At 34.6% G+C, this 14,124-nt stretch overlaps 1 protein-coding gene and 1 pseudogene across 5 annotated transcripts; both read left to right on the top strand.

The window, feature by feature from the left end:
* The first annotated feature begins 536 nt into the window (after nt 1-536).
* On the top strand, nt 537-3,550 carry LOC142533322 (uncharacterized; annotated as a pseudogene).
* A 6,619-nt stretch (nt 3,551-10,169) lies between these two features.
* LOC142533321 (putative serine/threonine-protein kinase At1g01540) lies at nt 10,170-13,185 on the top strand. Of its 5 annotated transcripts, XR_012816723.1 has the most exons (9): nt 10,170-11,025; nt 11,343-11,459; nt 11,572-11,694; nt 11,773-11,943; nt 12,033-12,162; nt 12,245-12,454; nt 12,548-12,684; nt 12,774-12,886; nt 12,922-12,956. XR_012816723.1 is itself a non-coding variant. In XM_075640055.1 (8 exons), the coding sequence occupies exons 1-7, from the start codon at nt 10,436-10,438 to the stop codon at nt 12,671-12,673; spliced, it is 1,467 nt and encodes a 488-aa protein (XP_075496170.1). In that variant the 5' UTR covers nt 10,170-10,435; the 3' UTR covers nt 12,674-12,684; nt 13,031-13,185. The 5 variants fall into 5 exon arrangements, 4 of the variants coding, with proteins under 4 accessions (XP_075496170.1, XP_075496169.1, XP_075496168.1 ...); XM_075640055.1 differs by lacking the exons at nt 12,774-12,886; nt 12,922-12,956 and adding an exon at nt 13,031-13,185; XM_075640054.1 differs by having other exon boundaries at nt 12,774-12,956.
* The last annotated feature ends 939 nt before the right edge of the window (nt 13,186-14,124 follow it).

Below are 14,124 nucleotides of genomic sequence, written 5' to 3'. Positions count from 1 at the left end.
TATGTTTATAAATTAATAGCATATATTCAATAATAAATATAATATAATATATTTTTCGTAGACATAGGGAATTGTGCCTTGTAATCTGTTAGGGTAAGGTGGAATCCAGTTGGATAAGGTTTCCAATCAGACGTATTTCATAATTCACCAAATTAAATTTTTTGTTCTTCCAAAAAAAAAACAAAAAACAAAGAAATCTTTACCACCTCGTTAATTAATGGTTCCATTTATAAGATTTGGAAACATTAGTATATGAATTAAGTTGTATTTTTTTATCGGGCAAAATTATTCCCCAACGAAACAGGGAAAACAGCATATCATACTTGCAAGTGAAGTTAAGTTTATTAGGTAACAATTGGTCAATGGAAATTAGTTTTAAAAAAAATTTAAAAGTTTTGTCCATTTTTCTAGTATTTTCCAAATCTTAGTATTAATATTAATAAGAACGAAGGGTCATTCGGAGATTTTATAAGTTTGGATACCAAATTACGAATATCGTAAGATTACAACAATTAAGGCGGGATGATCAAAGATTATTAGAACATCTTAAAATCCAACTCTGTTTCTCGGTAAGTACTTTCCAAAAGCGGAAAGAATTGGACAGGTTCTCTTTCTCTCGAGTCCCTACATAGAAATTTCGGCTCGTTTCCTCTCCTATTTCACAATCAGGGGACGAAAAGACATTAATCTTGAGATGGGTTCTTAGAATTTAGCGGAAACGAACAAATTTGAGCTAATAATCATCCTTTTTCTTTTCATTTTTCGTTTGATGCTTTCCATGTATGCGGAAAAAGAATTAACCCACTTGAGTTGGAAACTTCTTTTCCGTCTCTGGGAGAATCGAAATCTTGGCATGCATTAACGTTTCAATTTTGCATCGGGAAAGATTAAAGATTTCGTAGTTGATTCGGAAAGATAAATACGCCGTAAAGTTTGAATCTTGTACTGGCTTTTTTTACTGTTATTTCGGGAGCTTTTAATTTGGATTATTCCGTCCAAGTGTTCTTTGATCTTCCCGGTATTGTTATGGCGGATCTTTATGGAAGCAATGAATCTGAAGACATGTCTTCCTTTCTTCAAATTCTTCTCAATAATTCATCGGCAGCAGCGGCCACTACTGATAGTGCTGCGTCTGCCCCTGCCGATGGCTTGTTCAGCTCTGGAGGGGCACTGTCTACGGTGGCGGAGTCCTCCTCTAGGATCAATTTTTCTGACTACAGCAGTTTCTTCTCCAAAGATTCTGATGAATTTAACCCTTCTAATAGAGTGAAAAACTTGGTTTCCAGCTTTGAGGTAACTTGAATTTAGATTTGCCAAAATATTTCGAACGTCTTGTCGACTATCGCTCTCTGTAGATTCTTGCTTCTTCTTTTTTTATCAAGTGGCTTTCGTTTCATTATTCACACGTGAGTCTATTTTAAAAGCGTATATCTTCTTGCTTTCCAATTTCGTGAAACTGGTTTTGGTGATTGGAGGTTGAATTTGGATGAAGATTTAGATTTCGATCGGGTTATCTTTTGTTTAGACATTTTGATCATCAATTGATAATTGCCATTTTCCATTGTAGTATCTAATGAATCTTGTTGGTAATTTTCTCACTTTAAGTTTGGAATTTTGATTGTTTTATGTGAAATCAATATGCTATGAAGGGATCTGAAGCTTCTGAAGGTCAAGGGAATCTGGTTATACCTCGTTCTTCTTCGAAGAGAAGTAGAGCAGCAGAAGTTCATAATTTATCAGAAAAGGTTCGTTTTCCTTGATATTAGTTTGGATTCTATGATGTAGATTTTGTTCTCATGTTTGTCTGATTAATGATTATAATGGACAGAGGAGGAGAAGTCGAATCAACGAGAAACTGAAAGCACTTCAAAATTTAATTCCAAATTCTAACAAAGTAACTGATTCTCATCACTTCCCTTGATCATTATCTTCATTTTCATGTGGCTAGTCTGCTGCGAGTTGATAAATTTTTAAAATTAACTTGAATGATTTGTGCGGTAGACTGACAAGGCGTCAATGTTGGATGAAGCCATTGAATATCTAAAGCAGCTTCAATTACAAGTTCAGGTTCTTGTATCTTTCCTCTCTGAGTTTGGTCATCATTGCTGTTGATTTCCTCTTTTGTTTAGCTAATAATCTGATTCTGAGGAAGAATCTAAATATCTTAAAAAATTATAATTCAACTGACTAGTCAAATGATCCTCGATTGGTGAATATGAAACTGGACCAACCAAAGATTAGATGAAGGATAATCAAATGGAGGATATGGTTTTGCATTAGACAATGGTTCCTTAATATCCTATGCAACTACCTGCTTTATTTGAATATCCATAAGCTAGCCTGGCGTATCTAGTATGAATAGATATGTAATTTAAAATTTTCTTCTATGCTTAGTCTCCATCATATATTCTAGAGTTTGTAGGACTTTGAGTAGGAGAATATATGAACCATTATCTCCTGATGAATCCTGGATGAAGTTTACATGTTTCTGTTCACGCAAAGTTTTTTCAATGAGAACTTGTGTCAAAGGGACTCACAGACACCAAATTTATGTATAAATATACTTAACATTACATAACTTCACTAAATGCCCGTACATATTTTGGCCTTTTAATCACTTGAGTAACTGGGTTCTTCAGAATACCTTCAAAGTTCATCTGAGATGCTCCAGCACTCAGAAATTCACCTATCCCCGTTCACATGCACCTCAAAATAAACTTTATCTCCATTTCTTGTAATTGGGATTTTCATTTGCCTATGAAGTTTGTGATGATCTCTGGTAGTTCACAAGTCAATTTGTTTATTTCCAAATGTATGAATTTGTTTGCATAGCTTATGCAGATGCTGACAATGAGAAACGGGTTAAGTTTACATCCAGGCTACTCTCTTGGATCACTTCAGTCGATGCTAATTCCCCCGCCAGGAGTTGACGTTAATGAGGGAAATGTGTTGCTGAATCCAAATACACCCGAGAATACTCTCTCCACGACTCAGGATGTACTTATGCCTCTGGAAGCAACCAATACCCCTTCCTCAACTCAACCGATGCTCGGGCCAGTCTGGGGGAAACATTAATAATCCAGGAACATTACCTACTTTTTCACCATCAGTTGAAAATCATAATGGCTTGCTCAATCATTTGGCCTCTGCAAAGGTAAATAATTTTCCGAAGCATTTATGCTATCATATTTCAAAACTGACGTTCTTTTTTTTCCTTTTTAAATTGAAAAATATTTCATGCAGGATATTTGCCGGGAGATACACTATCGCGGTTGCAGTTAGATTTAGGCTGCTCAGGGAACAGTTCATCACCGGGCTTGTCGTCTTAGGACAGGATTGCCTTATGGAATTTTGAAGAGGGGTTTTTAATTACTGAACTGCCGGTGACTGACTATATAAAAGAGAATGGTTGGAAGTTTAAGAAATTGGAACTAAAAATGTCGAGGCATACAGACCTTATAATTATGATCACAACTCTTTATTGTAATTATTAAACCATTTTTCAGCATTTTTAGATGAAAATATTCACATTATGGTGTTTTGCTTTGAAGATTCGATGGTTTGGTTCAACACCTGCAGTCCTGCACATAAATTCCATATGGCTTGATAAACAACCACCAAGAGCAAATCAGTCACGCCCATTGCATAAAATGAAGAATTGAATGAAAATATGAAACATTGGATTTACCATTTACTGAGACTATCTACTTGAACATCTCAATCATTAAAACGCACAAAAGTCTATGACAACAAAGCATCACCCCCAACGCACAAAATATCACCAACATGTCCCCAACTAACCGTAAAAAAACCATCAATATATGAATTTATTTTCTATATATGTATATATATAAATTATAATAAATTAGCAAAAAGAGTTAAAACCCTCACCTTGTTGAAAAATATATTTAAAATGTGTGTATTGAATATTTGAATGTTGAATATTTGAATGTTGAAAATAAGAGTTGTAAATATTGAAAATTAGTGTGTGATGATATAGGTAATGATGTATTTTATTTTTAGATTATTTGTAAAGATTTTCTATAAATAGATCTCTCATTTGTGAAGAAAATCACAATTGAGTAGAGAGAAAAATATTATAAAGTGTGTAGTTTGGTAAATTTTGAGAGTTTGAGATTTTTACTTTTTACCATAAATTTTTACTTTTTCACAACACGTTATCAGCACGAAGCTCTAAAAGTCCTTCATCCTTTTCCAAGCTCCAAACAGAAGAAAAAGGTAACAAAAGTAATAATATTTATTTTACTGTATTTAATATATAATATAATGTTATTATTAATAATAAAAATAAATTTTTCAAAAACTTGTTATAAATCCTGGGAGGATGTTAAGACGACATCTCACACTCCCGGTAAGGGATACGACAAGTATAAAAGCCTATAAGATTTTTAAATAAAATATCTTATGACACATCATTATAATAATATGATATGATATACATAATTATTTAAATATGTCTAATATTATATACACCATATTATTACCATAAAATTATACAAATACATACCTTTATTTTTTTTATACACCAACGGTCATAAACGGTAACAAAACGGCTAGTTTTTGCCCTATAAATATGATCTCATAAACACATTCAATCACTCCAACTTTCTCTTCTTCTCTAAAAATTAATCTTCACTAAATTTTCGAAGAAAAAAGAAGATGGCTTTCTCAAGGTTATTTTTAATTATTTTGGTTATCATACTCACGAGTCTTTTATTTATCGGAGAATATCCTCCTCGTGTGTTTTCTTTATTTTTACAAATGCTTGTACTTGTTGTTTATCCATTACTTTGTATTGCAATATTCATTAACTAATAAAATGCATCGTAATTTTTTTTAGTACCACCATATCAAATTTGACAAAGCTCGAATTTGTTGTGCTCGACATCACGGGAAAGAATTATATGCCATGGACTCTAGATGTAGAAATGCATCTTGAGTCATTGGGTCTAAGCGATACCATTAAAGAAAATGGCATATGCACGTCACAAGAAAAGGCAAGAGCCATGATATTTTTGCGTCGACATCTCGACGATGGATTGAAATGTGAATATTTAATTGAAAAAGATCCCATGGCTTTGTGGAAAGGATTGAAAGAAAGATTTGAACATATAAGGGAAGTTATACTTTCGACCGCCCGTGATGAATGGAATATGTTAAGATTCCAAAATTTTAAGAAAGTCAGCGATTATAATCCAGCGATGTATCGAATAATCTCGCAGCTAAAATTTTGTGGACATGAGGTCACAGAATCGAAATGCTTGAAAAAACATTTTTCACGTTTCATGCATCAAATATTACTCTACAGCAACAATATAGAGTACGTGGATTTGCGAGATATTCTGAACTCATCGCATGTCTTCTTGTGGCGGAAAAAAAACAACGAGCTATTAATGAGAAATCATCAGTCCCGACCCACTGGATCAACAGCATTTCCAGAAGTAAATGCTGTAAGTAAAAATGAATTTAAACCTGGAAACCAAAATCAAATTCAAAGACAAGGTTTTGGTCGAGGTCGAGGTCGTGGACGTGGACGTGGACGTGGACGTGGAATTGGCCGTGGTCGTGGTCGAGGCCGTGGTTTTGAAAACAATAGAGATAGTTATTTTTATAATTCATCTCAAAAGAGCGTCCCAAACCATCCACAGAAAAGGCATCATGAGAATACAAGTGTTAATGAGAATCACTCAAAAAGATATGAAAGTTCTTGTTTCAGATGTGGTACTCCAGGACATTGGTCCAAAATTTGTCGAGCCCCTGAACACTTTTGTAAACTTTATAAAGAATCATTAAAGGGGAAAGAAAAGGACCAACTTCACTCAACGCAGTGACCATTTGAGTGATTCAACTCATTTTGATGCTGGTGATTTTATGAATGATTTCTCTGGAAATGATTAATATGTTGGTGGGATAGAAATGAACAATATTGATGCTGCAGATTTTCTCAATGATTTCTCTGAAAATGAACAATATAGTGGTAGAATATAAATGTACAATAATTTATTTTTCATGTATCCATATAATGTTTTATTGTATAATTATGATTTGTGTTATATTTAAATATATATTGCAAGTAATTTATTTCATTGCATATTTTTTTGAAGTTCAAAAAATGGAAAATGCTATGAGCAAAGCTGAAGTTTGCATACCCGATAGTGGTACAACGCACACTATCCTCCGAGATAAAAGATATTTCTTGGAACTAAAACCAACAAAAACAACGGTGAATACAATATCAGGTCCAGTAGACTTGATTAAAGGATGTGGTAAAGCACAATTTTTGTTACCTAATGGTACAAAATTTTTGATCAATGATGCTTTATATTCACCACAATCGAAAAGAAATTTGTTGAGTTTTAATGATATATATTCCCATGGGTATGATACTCAAACAATGAATGAAGGGAATAAGAAATATATGTGTCTTATCACATATAAATCAGGAAAGAAATATGTGATTGAAAAACTACCAATGCTCCCTACTGGATTGCATTATACACATATAAGTCCGATTGAATCAAACATGGTAGTTGATAATTCTTCAATATTAATCAATTGGCATGATCGATTTGGACATCATGGTTCAACAATGATGCGAAGAATTATAGAAAATACACATGGTCATCCGCTGAAAGACCAGAAGATCTTTCAGAATAATAAGTTTCAATGTAAAGCATGTTCTCTTGGAAAACTTATTATAAGACCATCACCAGCCAAAATCCAAACTGAATCACCAATGTTTCTTGAACGTATTCAGGGTGATATTTGTGGACCAATCCATCCACCATGTGGACCATTCAGATACTTTATGATATTGATTGATGCCTCCAGCAGATGGTCACATGTATGTTTATTGTCAACTCGAAATATTGCATTTGCAAGATTACTTGCTCAAATAATAAAATTGAGGAATCAATTTCCCGATTATACAATCAAGAAAATTAGACTTGATAATGCTGGTGAATTTACTTCCCAAACTTTCAATGATTATTGTATGTCTATGGGAATCATTGTTGAGCATACTGTTGCTCATGTACATACACAGAATGGATTGGCTGAATCATTGATTAAACGTCTGCAAATGATTGCAAGACCAATGATTATGAAAACAAAGCTCCATATTTCTATATGGGGACATGCAATTTTACACGCTGCTTCATTAATTCGCATCAGACCAAGTGCATATCATAAATACTCCCCTTTGCAGCTTGCATTTGGTAAAGAACCAGACATTTCTCATCTGAGAATTTTTGGATGTATGGTGTATGTGCCTATTGCACCACCGCAACGAAAGAAAATGGGACCTTAAAGAAAGATTGGAATTTATATCGGTTATGATAGTCCATCAATCATTCGATATCTTGAACTTCAGACAGACGACGTGTTCACAGCACGTTTTGCTGATTGTCATTTTAATGAGAAAATCTTCCCAATGTTAGGGAGGAGAACAGAAACATACCGAAAAGGAAATTACATGGCATGTATCATCATTGTTACATCTGGATCCAAGAACAAAACAATGTGAAAAAGATGTATAACAAATTGTACACTTGCAAAGAATATCCAATCAAATACCAGATGTATTTGCTGACACAAAAGGGGTAACTAAATCATATATACATGCTGCAAATGCCCCTGCTCGAACTGAAATTCCAAAGAAACAAATTGAAAATACTCATTATGTCATTAAACGCCTGAAGCGTGGAAGGCCAGTCGGTTCCAAGGATAAAAATCCTCGAAAAAGAAAATTTATAGAGAAACACGATGATCACAAAATAAAGAATGATGTTCCTGAAGAAACACATGATGATCACAAAATAGATAATGGTGTTCCTGAAGAAATACATGATGATGAAAATATTCTGTCAGAACCACAAACTGACGAGAATCATGAAATCTCTGTCAATTACATTAATACTGGAAAAATATGGAATTGAAAAGATATATAAGAAATTGATGATATATTTTCTTATAATGTGGCAATCGACATCATAAATGATAAGGAAGATCATGAACCAAAATCTTTTGGTGAATGTAAAAATCGGCAGGATTGGATAAAATGGAAAGAAGCCATCCAGGTTGAATTGGATTCGCTAAATAAACGTAATGTTTTTGGACCTATAGTCCTTACATCTGAAGGTGTAAAACCTGTTGGATACAAATGAGTTTTTATTCGAAAGCGAAATGAGAAAAATGAAATAGTGAGATATAAAGCTCGACTTGTTGCACAAGGTTTTTCTCAAAGGCCTGTAATTGATTATGAAGAAACGTATTATCCCGTGATGGATGCAATTACGTTTCGGTATTTGATTAGCTTGGCGGTATCTGAAAATTTAGAAATGCGTCTTATGGATGTTGTTACAGCTTACTTATATGGATCACTTGATAGTAATATATATATGAAAATCCCTGAAGGATTTAAGATGCCTGAAGCACAAAGTTCAAAACCCAGAGAATGTTATTCTGTGAAATTACAAAGATCATTATATGGGTTAAAGCAATCTGGTCGAATGTGGTATAATCGACTAAGTGATCACTTGATGAAAAAGGGATATGTAAATAATTCAATATGCCCTTGTGTTTTTATTAAGAAAACAACATCCGGATGCGTAATTATTGCTGTATATGTTGATGATTTAAACATCATTGGAACGAATAAGAAAATTCAAGAAGTTGTGTCATACTTGAAGGAAGAATTTGAAATGAAGGATCTTGGAAAAACCAAGTATTGTCTGGGTTTACAAATTGAACAAAAAGAATGTGGAATGTTTGTTCACCAGACAAATTATACAGAAAAGATCCTTAAACGTTTTAATATGGATAAATCAAATTCTTTAAGTACTCCAATGGTTGTTAGATCATTAAACATAGAAAACGATCCATTCCGACCATGTGAAGAAGATGAAGATATTCTTGGTCCAGAAGTACCATATCTAAGTGCTATCGGTGCCCTTATATATCTTACAAATTGTACAAGGCCTGATATATCTTTTGCCGTAAATTTGTTGGCAAGATTTAGCACATATCCAACAAAGAGACACTGGAACGGAATTAAACATATATTCGGTTATCTACGAGGAACGACAGACTTGGGACTTTTGTATTCAAAAGATGCTAATCCAAGTATAATTGGTTATGCCGATGCTGGATACTTATCTGATCCACACAAGGCACGTTCCCAAACTGGATATGTTTTTACTCGTGGAGGCACTGCAATTTCTTGGCGTTCACAGAAACAAACGCTCGTAACAACTTCATCAAGTCATGCCGAGATTATTGCACTACATGAAGCAAGTCGTGAATGTGTGTGGTTAAAATCAATGACCCAACATATCCAAATCTCATGCGGATTATCATTCGACGAGAAGCTTATGATACTATATGAAGATAATGCTGCATGTGTTGCTCAAATGAAAGAAGGATACATAAAAAGCGACAGAACTAAACATATTCCTCCTAAGTTCTTCGCATTCACCAAGGAGCTTGAGAAAAATAAATGTATTGATGTTCGTCACATTCAATCAAGTGAAAATTCATCAGATCTCTTCACAAAGGCGCTTCCTACGTCAATATTCAGAAATCATAATATAATATTGGGATGCGCAATCTACGAAATTTGTGAAGAATTGTTCGTGTCAACATGAGGGGGAGTTTACGTGACTGCACTCTTTTTCCCTTGCTATGGTTTTTATCCCACTGGGTTTTTCCTAGTAAGGTTTTTAACGAGGCAGTATAAAAACACGTAATGAAGACAATCATTATGATCATCATCACAAGAGGGAGTGTTGAAAAATATATTTAAAATGTGTGTATTGAATATTTGAATGTTGAATATTTGAATGTTGAAAATAAGAGTTGTAAATATTGAAAATTAATGTGTGATGATGTAGGTAATGATGTATTTTATTTTGGGATTATTTGTAAAGATTTTCTATAAATAGATCTCTCATTTGTGAAGAAAATCACAATTGAGTAGAGAGAAAAATATTATAAAAATGTGTAGTTTGGTAAATTTTGAGAGTTTGAGATTTTTACTTTTTATCATAAATTTTTACTTTTTCACAACACAACTTTTCAATTTTCATCACAAAATGCGGTCATAATAATTTGGAAGTGCACATCACAAATAATTGCATAAAATAAGAATCTATCAGCAACTGCGCGGAGATTAATGGCATTATACCACCAACTCTATATTGCTGTGCTATGAGTGATTCCATGAACAGATTTTCACAAAAGTTCATGGGCCCTCAATCGTTTTCAAGTAGTCCTATCGTCAGAAGCTGCCTTGGTCAACCCCCTCCGCCCCACCCAGTATGCCATTCAACTGGCATATTTCTGTATCCTCGCCACTGTGCTGCAAGAATATGTGTAAATCTTGAGCTGAGCGAAGGTGGAGTGGGGTGAAGGAAGAATGTCAGTTGAGCTATCAAAGCGGACTTCAATTTTCGGGCTTCGTTTGTGGGTTGTTCTTGGAATCTGCGTCGGCGCGGCCGTTGTCATTTTTCTTTTTTTTATCTCTCTCTGGTTCACTTCCAGGCGCAACAAGAAGACTTCACTCTTATCAACACAAAAGAACTCCACCATCCCCAACGTGTCACGTGAAATCCAGGAAATACATGTCGACCCGACCCGGAAACCAGAAACCGATCACAAGCAGCTCCTACCTGCCCCTAGTTCAGACCCAATTCCCGAGCCTGATCCGGATGAGCTTCACAGGATCCACATTGAACTCGGAAAGGAACACCGAATTGCCTACCCTGAGCGGATCGGCCCGGGATCTGGGTCGGGCAATGGGAGTGGAGAGACCCGGACCAGCGTTGAGACTGGGCCTGAGGTATCGCATTTGGGGTGGGGCCACTGGTATACTCTGAGGGAGCTTGAGGAGTCCACTAATGGATTTGCTGATGAAAATGTGATTGGGGAAGGTGGATATGGGATTGTTTATAGTGGCGTACTGGAGGATAATATTAGAGTTGCTGTCAAAAATTTACTCAATAATAGGTATTTTGTCACAAAAACATCATCTTTTTAATTCAAGATTGTGTGTATTTTTACTACTCGGTATTATGTGATCATGTCATATATATTGAGTTTCATGCTTGTGTGTATATCTGTCTTCATGACGATATGTCCTTCAAACTAAGTACGTACGCTCAAGAGAGACGATAGGTACAACTGATTGTTAAATCAGGATAATAAACGAAATATGTTCATGGATTTTGCATAAATCTTGACAAAGATAGTAATGATTGTTTTGATAATTTGTTTATTTATGTGGGGTGATAGTTATTTGTTGATTGGGGTTCAAGATTTGATAGTCTTTCGGCCAGGGGTCAAGCGGAGAGAGAGTTTAAGGTTGAAGTTGAAGCGATAGGGCGTGTTCGGCACAAGAATCTGGTGAGATTGCTTGGCTATTGTGCAGAAGGAGCTCATAGGTACTTTAACTCGAGATTTTGCATTACACCTCATTTCACCTGCATCCTATCGTATTCTTCCATTTTGCAAATCCTTTAATGATGATGTTAGTTATGAATCGTATATTTTCAGGATGCTTGTGTATGAATATGTCGATAATGGGAACTTAGAACAATGGATTCATGGAGATGTAGGGAAGCATAGCCCTCTGACATGGGATATTCGAATGAACATCATGCTCGGAACCGCCAAGGGGTAGAGACCGCGATGCTCCATATCTTTTGCAATACTAGTAAATCTGATATGATATTGAATTATTGTTTTTTTTCTCAGGTTGACCTATCTGCATGAGGGCCTCGAACCCAAGGTCGTTCACCGTGATATTAAATCAGGCAACATATTACTAGACAAACAGTGGAACGCTAAAGTATCTGATTTTGGTCTTGCAAAGCTCATAGGCTCTGAAAACAGTTACATCACTACTCGAGTCATGGGAACCTTCGGGTGTGTCATAAATCTACTATCACAATCTTGTTTTTGTTACCACTTATACTGTTCACCAGGTAATGAAGTTTAATTCTTTACCTGAGTAGCTATGTTGCTCCTGAATACGCAAGCACTGGTGTGTTGAACGAGAGAAGTGATGTGTACAGTTTCGGTGTTCTTTTGATGGAAGTTATCACAGGAAGAAGTCCAGTAGATTATAGCCGTCCCCAAGGTGAGGTAAGACTACAGGGTAAATCTTTTTGAAATATTGACTAGATTTCTTCTACATGATTGAACAAAATATGAGTCGTGTTACCAGGTAAACCTGATTGATTGGCTTAAGGCAATGGTATCCAACCGCAATGCCGAGGGAGCTTTGGACCCCAAGTTACGAGAGAACCCTTCTTTGAGGTCGTTGAAGCGTACTATCTTAGTAGCCCTACGGTGTGTAGATCCAGATTGGAAGAAGAGGCCGAAAATGGGCCATGTAGTACACATGCTCGAGGCAGATGATTTCCCTTTCCGTGATGTAAGTTTAATCGTATGCTCTAAGCCTATAATGTGAATAAAAAGATCCTTGATGGAGACAGTTAAATATGAGATTGCTTCTCCATTTTGGCAGGAACGGAGAGGAGGAAGAGAACGAATCCGAGCACGTGTTGCTGAACCAGGTAGTAGTGGATATGAAAGTGGTGTCCAAACTGATCGGCCGTTGTTGAGGAATCCAGAAACGGATGAAGAACAATAGGAAGACGTCAGGTAACACTTGCAGTTTTTGTCTCCATTTTGAAATATACAACTCGTGTAAGCAGATTGAGGCTCCCAAGTTATGTCCAATCCTGCATCAGGTTGTTGGAAAAGTTTGGAAGTGTCCATCGACTTTTGTTATTTTCCAAGATTTCGCCAGTGTAATGTAATGTGTTATGTGCAAGTGGTGTTGTATAGCTAAGAACAGCCAGTCGTTGGGTTTATGTGAATGAAATTTGGTATGAGCAGTCCCAGGTGCATTGGGCTGCCTGCTTTGATCTCCAGATTAGTTGCTCTATCGAAATTTTCAGATTTCTTTTTCCACCGTGTTTTAAATCAAATTTATTTTTGGTCTCAGCCCGAGCCGTTGGACGAATTAGTTGACAGAGAGTTGGATAACCAGGAAAGCGAAAAATTCAATATATATATAGTCTTTAGTCAGCTGATGCTCAAGTACTTAGGTACGCCGTATACATGCGAAAGTACAGAGAGTTTGGTGTTTGGAAATTGGAATCAATAACAGCCAACCTGGCAGGCAGACAATTCGTGGCCGACATTTGATGAAGTGAAAATATTTAAATTATATTATATATGATTTTTTTAAATGATATAATGTATTTTTATTCATACGACGAATTAATTATGTTCATATTTATAATAAATAATAATATTTTTGATATAAAAAAAATATGAGTGGTCCAAATACAATAATTTCACAAAATTTATTCGTGAGATCGTCTCATGTAAGTTTTTATGTATAAATTATAGTTTATATTATTTTGATAGTGAACGAATAAGAATAATTGAAATTTCAAATGGAAAGAGTTATGAAGAAGGAAAATATTTGTAAACAAGGAAATTGTAGCACGAGGAGGAATATTTAAAAATAAATATTATAAATATAATAAAAATTTAATAATAGTTGGCCTTGTCTTTTTTCGGGCCGAAATCAACTACCAGAAATAGTTTGCTTTATCATTTTTAGTATATTAAAAAATATTACAAATATAATAAAAAAATTAATAATAAATCGAAAAATTATTAAAAAAAAGACTTGATATAATATATTAGTAGTTTAAATGATAATGCATAGTAGAATTCGTCAACTTTTTAATCATGTGTAATTTTTAATTATGAGTGTTTTATTTTTAAATTTTGTGTATTTTTTATTGTATTTTAAAATCTAATTATGTATAATTTTATTTTCTTAAAATTATTTGTAATTTTTAATTTTGTTTTAATCATATGTTTCTTAAATACAAAGTTATTTACTAAAATAAAAAATTACATTTCAATAGCTTTTTTTGTGATTTCGCTTCAACATTATAGTTACATGAGATGCAGTTATCAAATGACATTAGCATGAGCTACTTCATTTGTTTCACAATTGAAAAATAAAAAGTGTAAAATTCACAAATTTTAAACTCAATGTATTATTTTTGTACTCGAAAT

This window comes from Primulina tabacum, chromosome 18, assembly GCF_025594145.1.
Source record: "Primulina tabacum isolate GXHZ01 chromosome 18, ASM2559414v2, whole genome shotgun sequence".
In the NCBI taxonomy this organism is placed as follows: Eukaryota; Viridiplantae; Streptophyta; class Magnoliopsida; order Lamiales; family Gesneriaceae; genus Primulina; species Primulina tabacum.
Note: the sequence above shows the minus strand (reverse complement) of the source record. Positions and strands in the feature narration are given on the sequence as shown.